At 43.2% G+C, this 23,705-nt stretch overlaps 2 protein-coding genes across 3 annotated transcripts; both read right to left on the reverse strand.

The window, feature by feature from the left end:
* Nucleotides 1-1,635: 1,635 nt before the first annotated feature.
* On the reverse strand, nt 1,636-4,865 carry LOC147007939 (sperm motility kinase 2B-like). 2 transcript variants are annotated; one of them, XM_085866128.1, is made up of 6 exons: nt 4,526-4,865; nt 4,349-4,405; nt 3,761-3,994; nt 3,131-3,256; nt 2,913-2,965; nt 1,636-2,431 (listed from the first exon to the last, which is right to left on the reverse strand). In XM_085866128.1, the coding sequence occupies exons 1-5, from the start codon at nt 4,604-4,606 to the stop codon at nt 2,921-2,923; spliced, it is 543 nt and encodes a 180-aa protein (XP_085722254.1). In that variant the 5' UTR covers nt 4,607-4,865; the 3' UTR covers nt 1,636-2,431; nt 2,913-2,920. The 2 variants fall into 2 exon arrangements, with proteins under 2 accessions (XP_085722254.1, XP_085722253.1); XM_085866127.1 differs by having other exon boundaries at nt 1,636-3,256.
* A 3,658-nt stretch (nt 4,866-8,523) lies between these two features.
* Nucleotides 8,524-22,635, reverse strand: LOC147007940 (uncharacterized). The gene is made up of 8 exons (XM_085866224.1): nt 22,548-22,635; nt 19,801-19,956; nt 19,261-19,668; nt 14,017-14,123; nt 12,476-12,562; nt 10,097-10,138; nt 9,803-9,851; nt 8,524-9,244 (listed from the first exon to the last, which is right to left on the reverse strand). Exons 1-8 carry the CDS (start codon nt 22,633-22,635, stop codon nt 8,976-8,978), a joined length of 1,206 nt encoding a protein of 401 aa, XP_085722350.1. The 3' UTR covers nt 8,524-8,975.
* Between the last annotated feature and the right edge of the window lie 1,070 nt (nt 22,636-23,705).

The following is a 23,705-nucleotide window of genomic DNA, read 5'->3' on the forward strand; positions in this document are numbered from 1 at the left end:
CATCACTCACTCACTCATCTTATTTTTCAACGATCATCTCAGTTCACCTGGCTGGTTGGTTATTGACAATCATCAAACATGTTCAACTGGCAATAACATTTCTCTTTCCTTTATAAACAAAGTCTCACGTCCTCCACATTGAATTAACACATCCCTCTCCCTTCCACGGATCTCCTGTTGTCTCTGTTCACCACTATTTTGTGCTTCCCTCTCCCGTCGGTCTTGTTTCCTGCCTTGTTATATCTTCTGTGTATTAGCTCTTACACGAGCCTCGACATGGTATACAAAAAGAAAAAAACAAAATTATGACAATCAGTCACAGAAAATGACTAAAGGGACACAGATCCCTGGGAGGCTGAGGCCGAAGTCTGTGCGGTGACATCGAGTAGCCGGAATGTGTGATGAAAAGGATAATGACTGCACCTTCTCCAGTGACGAAGGGGATCCCTGCCTCACGAGAGGGCAGAGCTCGACACCGAAGCTAAAAGCAAAGCGTCGCCTCTTCTACAACCAACAACTACAAAGTTCCAGACGAATTGGAGAAGATTAACTGAAAAGAGCTGGACCTCAAAGGAGAAGGAAATCATCTTCCACTGCAAAGTGTATTCTATGCATGAATCATGGGGAAATAACGGTAAAGGAGGAAGATTCAAGAACCAGTTGAAAGGAACAAAGTTTCACAATTTGATTCATGAATAATGATCCTTTACCGAAAAAGGAGGTGGAGATTTTTAGTTCAAGGAAAACTTCCTCCAACCTTCTGAAACCCGCAAATCGAGATAACAACCAATAGGAGAAGCCGAACACGTGGTCTGTGTGTTCCAATGTTTATCGTCAATTGGGTCACAATCTCCGGTTGGGTGACTATCTCCACCAGATGATCCAACTCATACTCAGGTGAAGTACACAACTGTGGTGCAGACCTCAACATGCTGTTTAACCCCCCGGGGATCTTTACCTAGTCGAGGGTTAACAATGACTATCACCGCCGCACCTCAGCACAGAGCGCCATTTCCTGTGTGTTTTATATTTCACGGCGATGGCCCCGCTTCACACAGGAGCGACAAAGGCTTCATCGGCTTGAGCCGTGACCTCCTGAACCAGAATGGGAGGACGGCTCTCCGAACTACAACACAATGACTGGGAAATCTTAGGTACAACAGGGCAGAAAAAAGTCTGAAAGACTGAACCCAAAACATTCACCAAACTAAATTTAACTGAAAGAGAAAAATAGGAGGAAGATTGAAGGTGAAGTTTGAGCTTATTCTTCGGAAGGTGAATTTCGTGGGGGGTAGGGGTTCACATTGAGGAGATATTTCTCCAATATACAAGAAAAGAAACACGACATGTTCACCAAATATTTTTGAGCTGTTATTCAACCTCGAGAAGTGCAGCACGAAAAGTTTTGGTTGATCTGTCATATTTGTTTTCTTGTATATTAAAGTTCTGTCATACCAAACAAAAGTTCAGATATTTCTCTGAAGGCCACCACCAGCCTGAATCATGGCGGCCATCAAATAAATATCAAGAAAAGAGTAGAAAAAGGGTTGAACAGAGAACAAGAAGATTGGATTATTGCAGTTCCGGATCAGCAGCTGTGGAGCCATTTAATGAAGTCACCTGGAAAGTCGGGCAAGATTGTCAGACGTTTGAGAGGGGAAAGGTGAGGTCATATTGAGGAGCTATTTCTCTGAAGGCTGCCAGACTGCATCATACCGACGCTCAAGGAACAAAAGTATTATATCTGGAAAAGGACAGGCAAGCAAGAAAGTATCCAGACAGGGAAGTAAAAAAGTTTTGTTTCTTGGAATTCAGCGTCAGTAATATGGAGTCAATTATTGGAACCACCTGGAAAGTAAGGACAGATTGTGAAATGTTTCTTCATCTGAAGAGAGAATGTCACATACTGGAAGAGTTTTCTGAAAAGAAGGGGACAGGTATGGGGTAGTTATGAGACGGAACTCGGTTAGGGCTTTGGGTTCAGGTTCGGATAAGGTGCCCAAATGTACCTCGGACTTGCACAGGATGGAGTTCCATCACTGTAGACCGGAATGATTTACAGAAGGAACTTTCGCAACAATTCCAGTCAACTCAAAGGCTTGATGGGTGTTTTTGTCCAGTTCAGTCAAACTTTTTCAGGTATAGTTCAGCACTTCCGGTGCTGTCACTTCCTGGAATCCTCTGGGTACCAGTGACGTCACAGCAATTTTTCTCATATCACTCAGTGGGGCATTTCCTCAGGAGGAATTTCCTCCTCCCAATTGATGCCAACCGAGCTGTTGCTCCATTTCCTCAGGAAGTCAACTCCTGTACCACTTTCTTCTTCTTGTTCTTCTTATTCACTCTTGAATCTCATCCTTCCCTCGAGATCTTCAAGAGTGCTGTTCACCACGATCTCAGATCATCCTCCATCAAAAACCTTCATCTTATCCTTGGTGAGGCCAGACAGTCACAGGAACAAAACGCCACAAGAAGATCCGGTTAAACATGGAAAAAATTACACAAAAACAACAGCACAGGGACAAAAAGATGGAGAGACACGACGGATCTGTTCTGAAAACTTAGCTTTGATAAACTGGAAAGAGGAACTGCACCACCAAAGTCTAACACACTCAGATACAGAACCGGAAGTTAACCCTTTGAACCCTCGTGGCCATTTTCCCAGCTGATATTCAAACCTCCATACACCTGAGCGGTTGTATTTTTCTCTCGGGAGCCCAGGGTGGTGGAACCCAAAGTCCAAGGAGTTCAGGGTTCAAAGGATTAATGTTTATTTTGTCTAATAGTTTCCCTACTGCCCTACGATCAGTTCATGCTCTCCATCACCATGCTCTTCCATGAGGCTCCATCTTCTGGAGAAAAAAAAAAATACAAAAGCAATATATTAAGATTACAAGAAGAGTGCTACTTACCTTAAAAATTACAAAGAGGGACATTTTCCGAACCATGGGTGGTTTGAAAGCTCCTGCAAAAGAATATGGTGGAATCAAATATAAGCACGACCAGGAAACACGTCCACCGGTGAGCAACAGCATTTTGCTCCACCAAAACAGGAGGTCAGCAACCCCAGCACGTGTGAACATACTTGTTCATGCAAATCAAACAGTTCAAAACGGTGTCCAACCCTCACCTCCATGGTGAATCTTGACCGAGGATGGTGACGAGTCATCCCAGTCAGAAGGAAAGCCAAATCTACACCGACACGTGGTGACAGTTTGGATATCACTCTGACATACTTGCTGGCTTCTGATATTTCCTGTGAAGAATCAAAACAAACGCATTTGTGACGTAATCCGAACAAACCGGAATATCCAGCAGAACGCGCACTCATCAAACGAACAGATCTGAACATCAAAAGCATCGCCATGAGCAATATGTCCATGATGGTGTCTGCTGAACAAGCCAAACAACAACATCCCAGCACCAAACCATCAACACTCCCTTCACTCACAACACCTTCAGCATCCCCTTCACACCACACACTCACTTAGCACACCCTGAGCACATCCTGACACTCTCAGCACTGTCAATCTCCTGTGCAGATTCTCTCCACAAACTTAATCCACTTTTATCAACAAATTATTCACATTCCGTTATCTCCTGCCAAGTACTTTTCAACCTATCCGTGACACTTCCTACAGCAAAAACTGTTTTCAAAATAACAAACAGAGAGGTAATGTTGAAAAAGGCAACTCAGCACATAATAATGATGAAATGTCTTTGTGATGATGATCATGACACCACAATAAACAATACTCACTTTGTTAATGTCAGATCCATCAAATTCCAGTCCAAGAAATAATTTCATGGACAGGATGCCCAGTGACCACACGTCGGCTGGGGGACCTTCATAGCCATCCTCTGAGATCTCTGGGGCCATATAGCCAGGTGTGCCACAGTCGTCATAAAGTTTTTCACCTGGTTTTAAAAATGTTGCAGAGCCAAAGTCGATGACCTTCACGGTCATCAGATCGTCGCAAAGCACGTTGTCAAGCTAAAGAGCAAACACAAATCATTATATTAACAACCATCAAACCTTTGATCATAAATAATTAAATACACACTCCGACAGTGGGTAGTTCTGCTTATCACACACTGAAACCGAACTGAAATGGATGTTTAATTTTGACATCTTTTCGAGCTTTCTTGGAGGTCTAATGAATTGTGTAATGAGCACAAAAAGGGTGGATATGTGACAGCCCCCCAAACTCCACCTCCCCCCTTGTTGATAATCACCCAACAATATAAATTTTATTATTTCCCACCCTCTCCACTTCCCACCCCCATTCCATCCTTGCTGTGCTGAACAAAATATGGTTTTCATTGCAGTGTTACACAAGTGGGTTACCTTGATATCCCGATGCACAATGTTCTTGCTGTGCATATATGTAAAAGCAGAAACCATCTGGAAGGAAGAGATAAAATATTAAATCATGGAGACAGATTGTGATTGTTAACATTGTACAATTTCGAGTTTCAAAACACATTAACATCACACTGAGGCTGAAAAGCTCTTTCATCTCACCTGCTTCATGACATGCCACGATTTACGTAAAGAAAATTTCTTCTGCAAAACAAGTTGGTCCTGGAGTGAACCTGCACACATCGAACGTAAACATACAAGGGCAAAGAAATGAGATTATTCATTTTTGAGAAAACACGAGTAGAGGAATGATAAAATGGAGGAATGAGAAATAAAACAATAAAAAATCATTCATAGAGCGACACTTGGTAAAACAGAACAAAGTAGAACGGCACTCAGTGGAGCGCATACCTCCGCCAGGTTGAACAGTTTACGTTTTGTATCCCCACCGATGGGCTCGATCTGAACCAAAATCTAATTGGCTTGTTCGTGTCACCTGACCATCTCATCCACCTCGTTTTGTCATCACTCGTCAACAACTTTTTGAGATATCATGATATTGTTGGGGACCTGGGGTCAGGGCGAGGAAACCCACGAGGAGGGGAAGCAACCTTGGGTTCCCACCAGACTCTCCGGAATCGCAGGCCGTCGCACACGAATAACTTCATGATGGGGTGGGTCGCTAATCGACCGTTAACGCCAATAACTCGACCACGTGACTTAGGGTGACCACGACCAATAACTCCCGCTGATATCGTTTATCGAAAGATCACGTGATCTAATTACCGGAGGACATAGCATCGGTACACCTTATTCAAACCGGATCACCTTACCGGATCAGATGCAGCCGAGCGTAACTGCCCAAGGATGTACCAGCTACAAAAACAGATCGTTGGGGGATAACGTCCCGGCTCGGCGAGGATACGAACCATGCTGGACCAACGAAGGAAAAGACGAAAACGAGCTGGGAACATCTCCACACAAGCATTTAATTACAATGGTGAGAAGTATGTGGCACAGTAAATTGGGTTTATTCGTATGTACAGCAGAGGAGAGCAAGGAATTCGTGGGGTGCGGCAAAAGGCAAGCAATTTACAAAAGTAGACACAGAGCAGACTTATCCCGTTAAAAAACTTCGACAATCTTCACATGCTACAACAGGCGCTATCACGTACACACGTACACACACACACACACACACACACACACACACACACACACACACACACACACACACCGATAGAGTTGAGAAAGAAAGAGAGCAGATGAGGACAAACAGCCTCACAATACCTGGCGTGGGTGGCCAAGCAACGCAACCCAGTACGCTTCGGGAGAGGTGGGAGGGAAAAATACTGGATTGCCCTTCCCGCGACTCCTCCTCCATATCGTGGTGAATTGTAGCAATGCGGAGGTGTAAAGGGGTGTGGAAATATTTTTTCTCGCATGCGGGAAGCGTTTGTGGCCGAAGTTGTGAGTGAGCTCACCGAAGTGGAGGTGATCAGGGTGAGATGCCGGTTGGAAATTGGTGCGCAGATTTGAATGAAATAATGGCGCGCGATGCGTGTGTGGTGAAATATGTGGTGTGCTTGTTGGAGGGAGTTTGGTGGTGGTGGTTCCAAGCCACGGGAGGCATCGTGGTGTGTTTGCTATTCAATCACACATTATATGGCGTGTTTGTTTGCTTGCTTGACTTGTACCATGGCTAAAAGGAAACGGTTGGATTAGAAATCAGAATAGAAGGTAGAGATAGAGTTAATAGACCGAGCTATTCGACCCATGCAATGCACTTCATCCCATTAACCCACCAGACATGAGTGGAAGGTCTAACTGCTTGAAGATTAATGAAATAACTACCTGGGGATCACTGTACGTTGGGTGCCATTGCCTTAAGAGGCAGACGGTTTTGTAGAACCGCAACTATATATATCGTTTTTGGCCTTATTTCAAGTTTAGAAATCAGGCCGATGTTGACCTTTTGACCTGAAAAAAGAATTAGTGGTTGAATGAAATGACCTGGCATGCAAATCCTGTTCAAATTTCAAGTCAATCGGATGAAAAATAAGGATTTCAGAAATCCCACTCAAGTTGTTCACCTTTGGCCTATGTTGACCTTTTGGCTCATGTTGACCTGAAAAATAATTGGTTGTTGAATTCAGTGAGCTGAGATCCTTTTCAAATTTCAAGAAAATTGGAAGAAAATCGACAATTTTACAAATCTTGGCCGATGTTGACCTCAAAAATAGTTGGTGGTTGAATTGAGTGACCTGATATGGAAATCCTCTTTAAATTTCAAGAGAATCGGATGGAAATTGACAATTTTAGAAATTTGGCCCTTGTTGACCTTTGGCCTATGTTGACCTTTTGGCCAATGTTGACCTCAAAAATAGTTGGTGGTTGAATTCAATGACAAAATATGCAACTTCTCTTCAAATTTCAAGTCAATGGGATGAAAATTGACAATTTTAGAAATTTGACAAACGTTGACCTTTGGCCGATGATTTTTTACTCACTTCCACTTTTGACCTTTTGACCTCAAAAAGAAATAGGATTCTGTCAGACGACCAACCCTACCATGTGGTGGTTTCATGAAGATCGGTTTAAAACTGTGACCTGGAGGCGATTAAAGGTGAGCAGACAGACAAACGAATGGAAGCGATCGACATACTTGTCAAAAAAAAAATTGACAAAATTTGTATGAAAAATCGAAGGTCATGGAAAAGCATTGTCACAGAATGGCACAGTTGGACACAAGAAGGGAGCAAATGAACAGGAAGAGGGGAGAGAGAAGGGGAGTGGACACAGGAAAGTGGAAGTAAGAAGGTGGAGTGCAATGATGGTTCATGGGGATCAAAAAAAGTATTGAGGAGGAAAGGATGGAGCATGTCATGGGATGGTGGTGCACCACCTGCTTGAGGTCTTGGAGGGGAGAATGTGATTGAATAGTTTCCAGAGGGCAGTTACACAAATGGGAGAAAACAGCAAGGGGTGGATTGTGAATATCAACAGGCCATGGGACCTGTGCCTGAGACCCGCTCACTCATGGCCTGACGTCGCGAGTGCCGAAAGTGCGAAGTAAATGTCGTGGTGTGTTGGGACAGAGATTTTGGAGACAAAATGCATGATTCTTAGTTTCTGACCCACACTTCCATTTCAACTCGGAGAGATTTTGCCACCGAAGCAATTATTCAAGACTAGTTGGGACATTCATTCCGGGTAATATAAACACATAACAATGATACTTCAGTGGAATTGCAAAATCAGAACACGAACAAGAACAGACCGAATGAGAACAGAATAAATAGCATTATAATTCATGATGATGGATTCTGTGGATATGTGGAAAAATTGCACACCCAGACGAGTGTGGAAGTAAAATCATTAATTCCATCTAGTGAATTCTGAGCATGGACATTTTGGGAATGGAAAGCTCAATGGATCATTTGACGATTGGAAAACACTGGTGTTTCTGTATTAATCACACTGAAACAAATATTTTTCATGTTGAAATGTGTTTTTTGTCCACAAATTATGTACTCATTTCTCTTTATTTTTGCATTTAAACAATATGGAAGTATAAAATCTGTTGTAAAGTATCGGCTGAAATCACTCTGTAAAGAATGGTTCACATGTGCTGAATTGAGATGAAAGATTTCAATGGTCTGCAGGATAATTATGCTTTTCACGTCTCTCACAATGACACGGTCAGAGCTCATTAAATTTGCAGAGTCAACACTAACAGGCCATGAGTAAATGTTCACTACACTGTGGTCTTGTTAATTCCCTATAAACTGATATATCTTTCCATATTAAACCTTAGGATCATTGATTAACCAATGTAATAACAACGAATATATAATCCCCATCCTGGCCCAAGTACATCTGGGCCTGGTAAGAGATCATGTTGTTCGTCCATGCTTAGTTAAAGGAAAAATGAACACATCTGTTATGTTTGTTACTCAAAAATATACTTCATAAATCATTGCAGACTGAAGGTTGTTTTATAAATAAATATATATATATATATATATATATATATATATATATATATATATATATATATATATATATATATATATATATATATATATATATATATAGTATGATAGTTAACTCTGCAACAATATAATCTTCGACCTTTCACTTGGTTCGCAAATTGGGGAGAACTACTTTGGCGACACCGGAGAATCAAGGCCCCAAAGGCATTAGTCTCATTAACTCTGGCCTCCCATTCAATTGCAAAGTTGTACAAACACGAACTCTGTCTTTCCATGGTCCTCTTATCAAACCAGGAGTCTCATCGAACTGCTGAGGTCATGGACCTCTGTTGTGCAAAAGCTGTGCAAACCAGATACTCCATCTGCATGCTGAGATAAATGCTTATCATTGCCTAAAGTAAATGAAGGTTTTCTGTGCATACACACCCCTGAGGGAAGACACGCATTCTTTCACAGCACTATCTGCTGTAATTATTCACAAGATTATTTTCTCTTTGCTTAAAGGACAACGAATGCAAACAAATCTTTCTTGTGGTCTGGTATCGATTGACCACGTCCCCTATGATGTTCTGACCCTTCCCGATTTTCCAATTGTATAAAAGGCCATGCATTCTGGCTCAGATGAAGAAATCTGCTTGAACTCTTGAGACAAGCTCTTCTTTCCACAGAAATGTGTTTTTCCATAATAAGCGATCTGTTAAATTAAAAGGGTTTTCTCTTTTGGTTAGAAATCTCCACCACAGGTGCTCAAGTAAAAGTGAACTTGATGGACACATACAGTAGATTTTCAGTAAAATGACTTCAGAAACCTCACCTCCAGAGGCATACTCCATGACGAGGAGCACTTGGTTCGAGATCGGATTTTCAATAATGTCAATCAACTTCACTGGAGGGAAACAAGATAGTGGAGCACAAGTTAAGATGGCATAAGAAACCCACCCAAAGTCAAACACCTTTAAACAACATGATGAACAAGCAAATTCCGTGTGACCCTTCCAATGACAAGTCATCAACATAGTGTGTCACAGACAGGGTGGTTCAATGTGTGTGCCGTCCCTCGGATGGACGTTGAACCGCCATCCCGTCTACCGACATTAGTTGGTGTACATTAAGGATCCCACGGTGTCCTTCGCGAAGAGTAGGCGAGCTATCACTGGTACCCTGAACAAATGACAAACTGCTGGCTTAACTACTTCAAGGAAGGCAATGGCAAACTATCCAGTGTAACCCTTTCTCAGGAAGCTGCTTCAGCGGCACCAACGTTCCGTGACGCAGTATAAAGAGACGGATCCAAAAGGGTGTTTGCAAACCTGAACTCTAGTTTGATTGAGTTTAAGAAAAATTAATGGTTGAGTGATGAGTGATAAATTCATGCCACAGAAACACACTATCTCTTAGTTGTTTTGTTCATCCTGTGATAAGTTTGAGTGAAATCCACACTTACCAATGTTTGGATTATTAAGTTTCACCATGATGGCAGCTTCATCGTAGAGCTAGAAAAAGAATAAAAACAATAAGAGAAAAATCAAACAAATTCATTCTATAACCAGTATAAAGGTTAACTAACCCCATCGCTGTAACCACAAAGTTGTAACTCACACAGAGGGACTCACAGCCTCAGGGGCCAAAAGAGAAAGATCCATCACAGACAAACGTTCCACCAGGACAGTTCAGAGATAAATTAAACAATTAGTTCAGTAATTAAAACACAGTTGTCTCCACATTCACACAAACTTACTTTCATGGAATCCTTCAAATATCTTGCCTTCTTCAAAACAACCTGAAAGAGAAAACAAAAGGTCATATGAAAACAACTTCGATACAATGTGAGAAAACGGTTAAACGATATGATATTGGTTTGTCGTGACATACAATGATTACATCCATTTGTACAGATGTTTCGACCGAGGATAAAAATGGGGAATAGGTGGATGATTACATGGACACACCACAAGTGAATCTCGTTGAGTGGCAGCAATTGGAAGAGGAAAAAAAATATAATTGAGAGAAGTGGGAATGAGGGCAGGAAGGCAATGATGAGCATAACAATGAGAATTAGGGGGAAGGGGGGCAGGAATGGGAAAATAAATAATGAATGGAATTAATAAGCCCCATCGACTTTTCCTCAAGACGGTTTTCTCCGGCAAAGATAAAAAAAAAACACCCGACACATTGGAGTCACGCTGATCCTTTGTTGCAAGTCGAGGTGTAATTGGCTGAGGACTGCAGGAGGAGTAGTGTGACAAACACACAAACAAGAAAGACATCGTGCAGAGCACAATACTTGCATGATCTATAAAATAATTGGTGGTTGAATTTAGTTGCCTGATCTGCAAATCTTCTTCAAATTTCAAGTCAATCGGATGAAAATTGACAATTTTAGAATTTCGGCCTATGTTGATCTTTTGGCCAATGTTGACCTCAAAAAGAATTGGTGGTTGAATTCAATGACGAAATAAGCAAATCCTCTTCAAATTTTAAGTCAATCAGATGAAAATTAAGGATTTTAAAAGTTGACCGACGTTGTTGGAATATGTTGACCTTTTGACCTCAAAAATCAATGGGCTTCTTGCACATTTTTACTCCGTCCATGAAACTTCACGGCCTGCTAGAAATAGTGACAAGCTGGAAGCCTTCTGTTTTTGAGGTCAAAAGGTTATGCAGGCCAAAGGTCAACAACTTAGGTCAAATTTCTAAAATCCTCAATTTTCATCCAATTGATTTGAAATTTTAAGAGGTTTTGCAGATCAGGTCACGGTATGCCCCCTGGAGGATTCTTAGTCTTCGTGGGGTGCCACCAAAACTGATCGATTTGATGTCTGAACTGGTGCTGAGAGTACTGTGAGATGTGGTGGTGCCATCTCTGACTTATTTTCAGTATTTACTGGAGTTTGTCAGGAGTGTGTACTGGCCACCACACTTTTCAGCACTTGTATGGACTGGATTGTGGGGAGGATGTCAGAGAGATCAAGCTGTGGTGCATCGTTTGGGAATGTCAAGATCTCTGACCTTGATTTCGCAGATGATGCAGTCATCTTTGTGGAGACTCTGGACGTCCATTTGGGGGTCCTCGATGTGCTGAGTGAGGAGTCGGAGCCGCTGGATTTACGGGTTTCCTGGGTCAAGGCGAAGATCCAGGCTTTCAATGACATCTTGGATGCTGCTATCCTGACTGTACCTGTTTTTGGTGAGGATGTTGAGGTCATGGAGAGATTCCCTTACCTTGGCAGTGATATTCATGTCTCTGCTGGCTGTGAGCCAGAGGTCAACAGACGTCTGGGTCAGGCCTGGAGAGTCATGGATTCACTGGATAATGGGGTGTGGTGCTGTCGGTACCTATGCAGGAGGACGAAAGTCTGAGCCTTCAGGTCCTTGGTACTTCCAGTCTTACTCTATGGATGTGAGACTTGGACTCTGACCAGAGATTTGAGACGGAGACTTAATTCCTTTGGTACCAGGTCTCTTCGGAGAATCCTTGGCTATCGCTGGTCAGACTTTGTGTCCAACGAGCGGTTGCTGAGAGAGACTCAAATGAGATTTGTTACCTGCACAGTCCGTGAGCGTCAGCTGCGGCTGTATGGACACGTGGCTCGTTTTCCTGACGCTGATCCTGCTCACCAGATTCTCTCAGCGATGGAGTCTCGTGAGTGGAGGAGGCCAATGGGCTGACCACGTGCCTCGTAGTTGCAGCAGGTTGATCGGCATCGAAAGGAGATGGGGATGGGCCCGGCAATCCGTTTTGAGGATGGCCAGACGGAGGCCCCTGGAGTACCGGCGGAAAGTGGACGCAGTGACGCGCTGCTCTGGGACATGCTCCCATACGTGACCTGATGTCCAAACCATGAACTGTTCAGCCAAGTGGAGGTAGGCTCTCCACCGACATCAATGATGGAATCTTCTGCAGGAATGACTTGGGGCCTGTAAGTCTAAAGAAAAAGCATCTTTCTTCTCGACAGAAACAAAGGAGACGAATTCAGATACAGGAGAATCTTCCCGTCCCTTTCTTCCACGTGTCCCTCCATTGTGTCCCTCCACCGTGTTCTATCTCGCTCTCCCAAGAGCTGTTTCAGCTACCGTAAAGTGAAAGGAAGGCATTAAGTGCACCACAAGCTTGTACCTCCACTGAAGAGTTGATGTTCTTTACTTGGTAAACCAATCCAAGGCTTCCTTCTCCAATTTTGGAGATGACCTCCCAGTTCCCGATCTGATAAAGGCACAAACAGACATTCACAACAACGCTTGTGGAATATAAGAGAAATAATACAGCCATGATTAAATTATTATTTCACATAAACTCAGTAATCATCACATTGTCGATCAATAATAACTACAGTATAATATACTCAATAATATGGGTAGACATCTTCAATAAGATAACAAATTCGTGTTTGAATTTGTGATTTGAGAAATTGTAGCATCGATGGAAGTGGACTCATTCACCCTGTCGCAGGGGTGGCCAGCCCAGGTTTACCCCCCGACCCAATTTGTGGTGCTGGGCGGTCAACACCACCAGCCCCCCGGACGGCCGAGTGGTTCCTTATTAATAGGAGGCGGACAAGTTGATCCTCGGAGATTATCACATGTACTCGAAGGGCATGGGGCACAATGGCGGACGGGCGGAGGAACACGGGGAACGAAGCAGATGCACAGGGGGGTTTATCCTCGAACCCCACTACAAATACACGAACAGAGTTTATTTAAATGAACACATTCAATGAACATAAACATATTTACAAAGAACAATAATTCAAAAGGTAATGATAATAATAATGAAGTAAATAAATCCTACAGTCGAGGTGCCTCTCACACAGACTCAAATACAGATAAAGGGGACTCAAAATGAAAAGAAAAACCTTCCTTTTTAACTCGTCCTGCACTTAGCTTGGCCCAGAGCTGGTCCTTGTAGAACTGGAATCGAGGCGTTTCCACCAGCACGTGTATTGGCTCACAAAATGGCTGTCCTCTCGTAGCAGGCCAAACGTACGCAGACAATCCACGAGCGGCACTCAACAATAAGGCTGAAGGGCCCCAGTGCAGCTGCTTATGACATGCACGAGACTCGGGGTTCGTTTCTCGCGACTCAACCAAGAGCCAAAGGCCAGCGTCTTGCTTCACCACGCGAGCCAAATCCAATCAACACTAATAAAATGGTCGTGTCGTCCTCCTTGGCGTGTGCTCACCCTCCGCTCTCACCTCTCCAAAATCAATGCACCTCGTGCCTCCACTCTGATCACGGCTCTCCACAAAATGCACAAGCCAACCTTCCTCTTTGATCACGACTATACGCTCCACCTCCGGGGCATGGCCTGCTCGCACAAAACCCGGGAAGTCGGGCTTCTGCCTGCCCGGCACGCCTGGTTCCTCCTCCTCATGGATTTGGTTATTAAGACAGAGGGAAAAGTTACAGATGGGCGATTACATACTGGGAAAGCTTATTCTTAAACCCGAGCTAATTAACTCACCACCACCCCCTCGTGTGGTGACACGAACACTTAAACTCACAGGTTCCCTACTTAGTTACATCGAGATGCCTCCTACACGTCCACGGACCAAGCAACTCTACACAATGCTATATTCTCCATTAAATTCTTCCATCTACCCCCACAACCGAAACAATACTTTAACACCCCACTGGAGGTTATCCAATGTCTTCCTTACCACTTCGTACTCCTCAAATTCCTCGTCCTTTTTCCTCTCGATGTCATCAGTCTTATCATCTTCACCACTCTCACCTTCATCATCTTCACTCTTACAGAGAAGCAGACCTGGAAAGATGAAGCAAAAGCAAGATAAAACAGATATTGTAACAGAGACATGTCAATGGACAGAATACCACCGTGTTCAGACGTGTGTGTGTGTGTGTGTGTGTGTGTGTGTGTGTGTGTGTGTGTGTGTGTGTGTGTGTGTGTGTGTGTGTGTGTGTGTGTGTGTATCTGTGTGTTGTGGAAATGAGATGTCGGTTTGTTAATTAGTCTTCTTCTTCTTCTTGGCCAGCTCGCTGTTCATATACCATGTCCCTGAATAAGAGGTCTCGTGCTCAAACCATGAACGATTTTCCAGAGTCTTTCAGGAACCGGATGGCTAGGCCTGACATGGTTGTCGTTGGTGAAGGTAAGAATCTGTAATTTGTTCTTGGTGTCGACAATACCTTGCCAACTCTTCATTAAAGACACCGGGATGTTTAATGTCTCGAAACAGTGCCGTATAGACAGTGACGTAGTTTGGGTTTGTGTCATCCGGGGTCAAAGGTCAATAATAGCGCTCCCAAAGGCACTGACGTCGTCAGGAATTTATATTGGGGGGGGTCATATGAAAGAACTCCAAGCTTCACCAGCGAGCTCAGCAGCAGAGCCCTGGAAGCTGTTCAAAATGAGAATAGATTTAGATTTAGTTATGATATGATATCCTGAGTTGATTCGACTCATTAACGACAAAGAATCCTGAGGATTTCTCATGTTTCTAAACACGCGCCATGTTAAGGTGTTTCGGGCAGTTTAATAGGTCCTTCCATGGAATTATAATTCCAAAATAAATAACAAAAACAAGGATTACATTGTAACAAAGCTTGATTAATTTATTAAATTAAATATTTATTAAATTAAAAATATTAAACAAGCTTGATTAAAAAGCTTGTAACATTGATTACATTAATACTCATAATATTAACAACAATAATAATAGTTTTTTTTTTCATTTCCAGAGAGAGAGACGAGAGAGAGAGAGAGAGAGAGACAGACAGACAGAGAGAGAGAGAGAGAGAGAGAGAGAGAGAGAGAGAGAGAGAGAGAGAGAGAGAGAGAGAGAGTGAGAGAGAGAGAGAGAGAGAGAGAGAGAGAGAGAGAGAGAGAGAGAGAGAGAGAGAGGAGAGAGAGAGAGAGAGAGAGAGAGAGAGAGAGAGAGAGAGAGAGAGAGAGAGAGAGACAGACAGACAGAGAGAGAGAGAGAGAGAGAGAGAGAGAGAGAGAGAGAGAGAGAGAGAGAGAGAGAGAGAGAGAGAGAGAGAGAGAGAGAGAGAGAGAGAGAGAGAGAGAGAGAGAGAGAGAGAGACAGAGAGAGAGAGATTCTACAAAAGCACAGGCTGATTAACAGAAATATGGTGTTGTTGTGGGAATGTTCTCTAAGGGTTAATAAAACTGTTGAGTATAGCGACAGTTATTTCTCATCATTTGTTTTGATAAGCATGACATACTATTTGTGCAATAGATATCCGTTGTGTATGTACAGTGAGATGTTTGTTTTCCGTTTTCCGTACAACTCTGCCTCCAGAACTCATGCACAGCTCGCTTCCGGGTTTGATTGTTTGCACTGTTTTCTTGTTGAGTGCATGAACGGGACCGAAGAAAAGAACTGTGAAGAAATTTTTTTGTTGACGATTTGCTGTGGTCTACATTTTAATAACAATCCATGAAGTCCTGCCTGGCCTCCATTCTTGTTGTACGAGCGGTTGAGTTTTCACGATCAACACCTTTGAGGTTGTATAATTGGCTAAAAGTGACTAAAAGTGAAGCAACGTCACATAACCGGCCGCTCGGTTTATACATCTGACTGGCACACCGTGCGAGCGCGCAACCCTCAGTCAGCTTCGTGCCCTTTGACGAGGTATTGCGACTTTCGGCATGCATACCTGGTTTGGTACATCAAACTTGGCTGGCGGTCGTGACCGGTTGATGGCCCACATGATTCAGTCATTCCTGGACCGATCACGTGGTTACAACAGTATAAAGCAAAGTGTTGATATGAAAAATGGTTATAAATTAATCAATTATCCAGGTCCTCCACAGGCAAATTAATTACTGAAGATCGCCCCCCATCGTCCCCCCCCTTCTTCCCCTTTCCACATAACAATACCTTTGTTTAACAGAGATAAAATGATAAACCACTCTCAACGTTCTCGTCTGAGCTCCTCCTGAACCACATGTCATTGTAAGAGTGTATTATATTGTTTCCTTCATGATTATTTGACATCCATTAAAGTTTTTTTTAAACCTCTCGGTCGATGTGCTTCACTCGGTTTTGCAATCACGTAACGTGTGTGCGTGCGTGCGCACGTCTGTCCGGGCCATAACTCCCCCCCCCCCCATTTGAGCTTTTGTCCATCAAATTTTCAACAAAGCTTTATGATGAGAACCTGGAGAAAAAAATTAATAATTTTGACGAAAGGTCAAAGGTGAGCATGACGTAAAATGGTCAATTTTCATCCAATTGACCTGAAATTTTACTTATTATTTGAGCTTTCGTTATCAAATTTTCAACAAAGCTACAGAATGAAAATATGGAGACGACAAAGCAATAATTTGGTCAAAAGGTTAAAGGTTAAAGGTCCCACCATTTAACATGGAGACGAAGAAGTCCGAATACAAAGGGGAATGTGTTTTACGTTTTCAGATGTTTTCTCGTTCACAGTTGTTCCGGTTATTTCTTCAACCGGACATTTTTGATATTTTTCACATCCGTTATGTTTCCCATTAAAATACCAAGGTTGTGATTTTATCCATTCCTTCATTTGGTTTTCACTTGGTTCTATTAACAGTTAGTGAGTAACAATTTAAATTATTGACGAAAATTTCAGTATTTGTGATATTTTTGGAGAATGGTGAAATATTTTTCCCATTTTTTTTGTCCCATCAGTTCAATATTAAATTTGGGTGTCCCAGAACTGGTGCCCAACTGTGTCTGCGGACGTCTTCCTGCAGTTGGGTTACCTTTACATCGGAGGTTGGTGGCAGGATTTGCACTCCGGCCACAGTGAAACCCTTCATTCCGCGAAATACATCAAGAAAACCCAAAGAAAACTGAAAACCCACTCCGTGGGAGTCCCTCCTGTGGAGCTGCCCTTCACAAGGTGGCTCACCGGATGACGGGATTGGGGCAAAGCCTTCGGGACGCCCACTCCATGATGATTGGAGGAAAAGCACGGTTCACCTTCCTGGGTCGGATTGCGGTCATGTGTGTCAGGGAGGTGCTGACGTGTCGTCCACCAGAAGGTGGTCATCTCAGGTTAACCTGAGGCGGTCCCTTCGGGTGAGTGCCTGGAATGTCCTATCCCTAAGAGAGGATGATCACCTGTCTGTTATCATCTGAGCTGCAGCATTTAGACGTTGGTATTGCAGCGCTGTCTGAGGTTCAGAGACCGGATTGCGTCGAGATCGTGGCGGGTGGTTACACTTACTACTGGTCTGGTCGCTCTGATGGTTACCATCCCCAAGGGGTTGCTCTGGTTGTGTCCAATTAGCTGATTCCCATGATAATTGAGGTAACACAGGTCAATGAGCGTATTATGAGAATGAGGATTCGTCACTCCTTGGGTGTCATGTCCCTGGTCCCTGTATATGCTCCGATTGAGGTGAGTGATCTCACCGTGAAGGATGTATTCCATGCCACGCTCGAGTCTGTGGTTGCATTCTCTGAATCTCCCAGGTGAGATACTCTTCTCTTGGGGGATTTCAATGCATCGACTGGAGCTCATAGGGATGGTTATGAGACATGTGTTGGTCCACATTGATCTAGAACTGTGAACTAGAACCAGAATAGCCCTGAGTTCCTTGACTTTGCAAGAAGTCATGGACTTCGGGTGGCTGGTTCATGGTTTCAGTGCCCGCAGCCTCATCGCTAGACTTGGTATTCCAACGCTGGCGGTGTGGCAAAGGAGATTGACCATGTGCTCGTTGATGGTCGCTGGAGGATGATTCAGAACTACAGGGTCGATCGGAGTGCTCAGTTCCTCAACACCAACCACAGGCTTGTTATTGCAACTCTGAAGGTTCAGCTTAAATCCGGGAGAATGGTACCATCCCAACCTCGGCTGGATGTTGGCAAGCTCAAGGATGGGAGGGTGGCTGAGTTGTTTGAGAACAGGCTGAGTGGGGATTTCGGGAGTCTGGGTGTCTTTGGGAATCCTGAAGAGTTGTGGAGTGCCTTCAAGAACACCATCCTTGATGTTGCAGATGGATGTTTTGGAACCACCGTCAGGCGAAGAAGAAATGTCTCCCAAGGGACAATGGATATCATTGACCAGAGCTGTAGGTCCAGGCTAAATGGCAAAGCTGAGCTGATCAGGGAGTTGAGGCGTAAAACTGTACATGCGCTGAGGGTGGACAAGGAGGCCTATGCACAAGGAATCTGTGAAGGGAGAGAGCATCACCTATGGTCACGTGATTCTCATCCTGCTTACAGAAGAATTTGTACATTGCGTTCCTCCAAGCCCGTCCCTCGGCGGACTGCAGATAGAGTGGAGGTTATTGGGCTCTTGACAGAGGAGTCCGAAGTGAAGGCCTGCTGGACCGATTACTTTGATCGGCTGTACCAGGCTAACCTACCAGATGTTGAGTTGGACATCAGGGTGTAACTATCCCCATTGCTGACCATCACATCAACTATGAACCACCTTCATTTGTGGAAACACCGGCTGCGGTGAACCAATTGAAAGGGGGTAAAGCTCCTGGGATCTGTGGCATCCATGTTGAATTTCTCAAGGCTGATGGAAATGCTGCACTCGTGTCGTTGCATGCACATTTGGGTAATCGACAGGACTGCAACAACTCTCAGTGCTGGGCAAGGTCTTTGCTCAGTGCTGGGCAACAGAGGTTGGTGGTGACTTGGAGGCCGAGGAGTGCGGGATGGACGGAAGGATGAACAGAGAGGGGTGAAAAGCTGTTCAAACACTACTATGGCATTAATGGAGGATCAAACCAAAATGTTTGGAGCACGCACGGTAATGGTTGCTACGGTGAGAGGAAAGTCGCTCGTGTCATTGTCATGAGGAACAAGCAGCCACCACCAGCACAGTGAAAAATAAATAAAACAACAACCATTTTCAGGTGTTTCCTCCAACAAGTGCCGAAACACCCAAACGAACCGAGATAACTAATTTATTTTAAGAAAAGATTCATTTTCAAAACTCACCAGCTTGCGGCTCTTCCTGAAGAGGTTGTTTTTCACCAACTTGCAGCTCTTCTTCAAAAGGTTGTTCTGCACCAGTTATCTGCTCTTCCTCAAAAGGTTGCTCTCCACCGGTTATCAGCTCTTCCTCAAGAGGTTGCTCTCCACCGGTTATCAGCTCTTCCTCAAGAGGTTGCTCTCCACCGGTTATCAGCTCTTCCTCAAGAGGTTGCTCTCCACCGGTTATCAGCTCTTCCTCAAGAGGTTGCTCTCCACCGGTTATCAGCTCTTCCTTAAGAGGTTGTTCTGCACCAGTTAGCTGCTCTTCCTGAAGAGGTTGCTCTCCACCGGTTATCAGCTCTTCCTCAAGAGGTTGCTCTCCACCGGTTATCAGCTCTTCCTCAAGAGGTTGCTCTCCACCGGTTATCAGCTCTTCCTCAAGAGGTTGTTCTGCACCAGTTAGCTGCTCTTCCTGAAGAGGTTGCTCTCCACCGGTTATCAGCTCTTCCTCAAGAGGTTGCTCTCCACCGGTTATCAGCTCTTCCTCAAGAGGTTGTTCTGCACCAGTTAGCTGCTCTTCCTGAAGAGGTTGCTCTCCACCGGTTATCAGCTCTTCCTCAAGAGGTTGCTCTCCACCGGTTATCAGCTCTTCCTCAAGAGGTTGCTCTCCACTGGTTATCAGCTCTTCCTCAAGAGGTTGCTCTCCACCAGTTATCAGCTCTTCCTCAAGAGGTTGTTCTGCACCAGTTAGCTGCTCTTCCTGAAGAGGTTGCTCTCCACCGGTTATCAGCTCTTCCTCAAGAGGTTTTTCTGCACCAGTTATCAGCTCTTCCTCAAGAGGTTGTTCTGTCAGTGGAGGCTCAGCACTCCTGCAAAAATTAGAAAGATTTTGTGAAGCTGTCGTTAAAAAAGTTACAAATAAGAAACAATGTCAGAATAAAAATGGAGTAGGGTCGGTGAGAATCAGACTACATCAGTGTTTTCAACATGCAGACAGCCAACAACACGACTGGAGTGATCAAAGTGGATCAATTGTTTATTCAGTATAATCCCAGCAACTCGGTTTAGTTGATTAGGTGAGAGCTGATTGGCTATTCCCTCCATTCACAGGTGAGAGATGTGAGTGGGTCTTTCTTTATTTATTGACTGCTTCTGACGTTTGCACGTAGTACATGCTTGAGAGCCTCATTGGTATGCATTGCTATCTGCGCTGTCGCTGATGATTCGCCAATAAGTGATGAAACCGGTCCGATAGCTGAGGGGGTGTATGACATTGGGATTCTCATGTGTGTACTCTGTGTAAACGTCTTTATAGTTGTTGAGGAACTCTGGGAAAGGTTTGAAACAGCGTAGCACTTACCTTGTGTAGGTCTTCTTGAGTTGCTTCATGCAGCTTCTTCGGCTGGAAGAGTGTGGGTGGGGTCTATTGTCCATACATATATATATATATATATATATATATATATATATATATATATATATATATATATATATATATATATATATATATATATATATATATATATATATATATGTTGGGTAGTCGATCTCGTCGAAAAAAAAAATCTCAAAAAAAAAAAAAATTGAGATTTTTTTTTTCTTCCCTTATTATCAGTATTTCCGTGGATATGTTTGTCTGTCTGTCTGTCCCTCTGTTCGGTCAAGTGCTCCGTCAATACAATGGCGATTTCGATGAAACTTGGTTGGTAGGTTCATACCATGACCAAGTTGTGTGCAAATGAGAACCGTTGCTATGGACACCACCGTTGCCTAGCAACGGGACTTTGAAATTTTTGAAAAATCATAAAAAAATTATTTTTTCGAAAATCAAAAATCGGCTTCCAGGCTTTTATGCGCACTATACTCAACCTCTTTGTCAAAAATTTCCAGCCGGATCCTATGAAAACTGTCGGAGAAGATAGACTTTGAATGAACCCTGGTCGAAAACAATAAAAAAACGAAGTTCGTTTTATCTCAGAGACTGTGTGAGAAAGAACCGTTGCTCTGGACCCCTCCGTTGCCTAGCAACGGCCGAAAAACCTCTAAATGTGGGGGTATTTTAACGAAAAAAACAATCTGCAGCATTAACCCTTGAAGCGATAATCATGAATTTTCTTGTGCTTAATCCTCAGGTCATTCCCCATCGAACGGGCCCATCGCGTCAGGTTCTATTGGGTAGTCGACTACCCATGTCCACCTACCGGCTTGTATATGTATGTATATATATATATATATATATATATATATATATATATATATATATATATATATATATATATATATATATATATATATATATATATATATATATATATTTGTGTTTTTAAAATGTTTTTCTCTGCAACCGCTTGTCTGATCGATGTGAAACTTTAAACATGGGACTCCCCATGGAGAATGTTGTATTGCTAACGCTGGGATGGCATAGGTCACATGGGATGGCAGGCATATTTGATTAAATGGAAAAATATTTGGACATCATTTTCTCTGAAACCGCTCAATGAAAAAAAATATGAAACTTGCAACATGTAATGAACTCCCAAGGGGGTATGTTGGGTGATAATGATGACGTTATTGGTGACGTAATTTTTCCAGCCATAATTGGTTGAATCGAAATCCTTGTCCATAAAATCTGAAACTTCATCGATCTGATCTCCGAGCCGATGTGAGTGAAAAATTAAATATATGACGTCATAGGCCATACATTCTGGTCGTCATATTGGATTGAAAATAAAAATGTAAAAATATTCCACTTCTTCTCCAGAACTTCTTCACAGATCAATGTGAAACTTCACACACATGATCGACCAGCCATGGGGAATATAGTTTGAATTTTTTTTCATAAACACCTTTATTGACGCAATTTAGTCTTAATGTGCACAAAAGTGGTTGTGAGAAATCCGAATAATCAATCAGTGCTATAATGGTAGCGTGTTCAGTTAACGTTGGTGTTTCTGTTCAGAATGAGCGTTCGGGGTGAGGAGACCATGCACTTCATTACAGCCGTTCTAGTTCTGATATAATATTGTACAAAGCAGTTGTTGCCATTCTTTATTATGGATCAAATCTTTACAAACGAAAATTAACATTTTGATACATCTGGTGAAAGTGGTTGTAATTCCATGTATTCCTTCCCTCCTCAGATCGATTACCTCGTGATGCTTGCCATTTACACCTGGCTTTGACAGACATTCTTACAACAATAACTTTTATCTTCTACTTCTACTTCTTCTTCTGCTTTAACGACGCGAACAACCATCAACTTCTCATAATGTTGCCAGTGGAAACGGCTGTGGCTGAAGTCTTTCACGGACTGGTTGGGCAATCCTTCTGTTGAATGGCAGCAATGTGTAATTTGTTCTGGGTACCGGCGATAACTCGCCAAAGCTTTGCAAGAGACATGATGGGATATTTTACGTCCACCAATACCCCCACGCTGGCAGACGGTCCTCAAGATCCACGAGCTTTGGTGGGACGGCGCACACATCGATGTCTCACCCTTCATGCAAAACACCAGGATGAACATTAACATCAGGATCAAGATTCCCACCCCAGCGAACCATCTCGATGAAGTAACCTCAAAGAAATCCCACAGCCATGAAACCTCCAATCTCTGGTGGAGAAAATGATGAAGGATCATCACGTGATCGAGATACGACAGGAATAACGATTTCTATTTCCATCACAATTCATGTCACGACATCCCGAAGGGAGATTTTCTCTTACTTACATGGGATGTGAAATGTCATCACAACACTTCCCTTTCTTTTTTCTTCTGAACAAGCACCTAAGATGAAAAAGATTGAAAAGTCAATTTCTTGTACATTTTCTGAACTCGATATTTCCAAAAAGAAGTTTTAAAAAGTGTCGAGAGAGAAAATAAATATATTTACTTTAGACGTTCCCAAAGAGTAGTTTTCTTTTTCTTTGGTGGAGGAGAATGTGGTGGTGACTGGTTCACACCAACGTCTTGAGAACCAGGAGAAGAGTTCAGACCAACTTCTTGAGAATCAAGAAACAGGTTCACACCAACTTCTGGAGAACCAGAAGAAGGGTTCAAACCAACATCTTGAGAATCAAGAAACGGGTTCAAACCAACATCTTGAGAACTGGATGACTGGTTCACACCAACATCTGGAGAACCAGAAGAAGGGTTCAAACCAACATCTTGAGAATCAAGAAACGGGTTCAGACCAACATCTTGAGAACTGGATGACTGGTTCACACCAACATCTGGAGAACCAGAAGAAGGGTTCAAACCAACATCTTGAGAATCAAGAAACGGGTTCAGACCAACATCTTGAGAACTGGATGACTGGTTCACACCAACATCTGGAGAACCAGAAGAAGGGTTCAAACCAACATCTTGAGAATCAAGAAACGGGTTCAGACCAACATCTTCAGAACTGGGTGACTGGTTCACACCAACATCTGGAGAACCAGAAGACTCGTTCATCTTTGCTTTCCTGGAA

This window comes from Eptatretus burgeri, chromosome 23 (genome assembly GCF_056783735.1).
Source record: "Eptatretus burgeri isolate ZD-2024b chromosome 23, Ebu_testis_v1, whole genome shotgun sequence".
In the NCBI taxonomy this organism is placed as follows: Eukaryota; Metazoa; Chordata; class Myxini; order Myxiniformes; family Myxinidae; genus Eptatretus; species Eptatretus burgeri.

What these genes read in the sequence shown, in the direction of transcription:
- LOC147007939 (XM_085866127.1), bottom strand. Translation starts at nt 4,606, where the DNA reads ATGTGTGCAGGTTCACTCCAGGACCAACTTGTTTTGCAGAAGAAATTT. An exon ending in CGTGGCATGTCATGAAGCAG is followed by an intron (nt 4,406 to 4,525) that starts GTGAGATGAAAG and finishes TCTTCCTTCCAG; the next exon opens with ATGGTTTCTGCTTTTACATA. An exon ending in TTGTGCATCGGGATATCAAG is followed by an intron (nt 3,995 to 4,348) that starts GTAACCCACTTG and finishes TTTGCTCTTTAG; the next exon opens with CTTGACAACGTGCTTTGCGA.
- LOC147007940 (XM_085866224.1), bottom strand. Translation starts at nt 22,635, where the DNA reads ATGTCTCTTGCAAAGCTTTGGCGAGTTATCGCCGGTACCCAGAACAAA. An exon ending in TCAGGAAGAGCCGCAAGCTG is followed by an intron (nt 14,124 to 19,260) that starts GTGAGTTTTGAA and finishes TCATCTTTCCAG; the next exon opens with GTCTGCTTCTCTGTAAGAGT. An exon ending in ACATCAACTCTTCAGTGGAG is followed by an intron (nt 10,139 to 12,475) that starts GTACAAGCTTGT and finishes TTTCTCTTTCAG; the next exon opens with GTTGTTTTGAAGAAGGCAAG.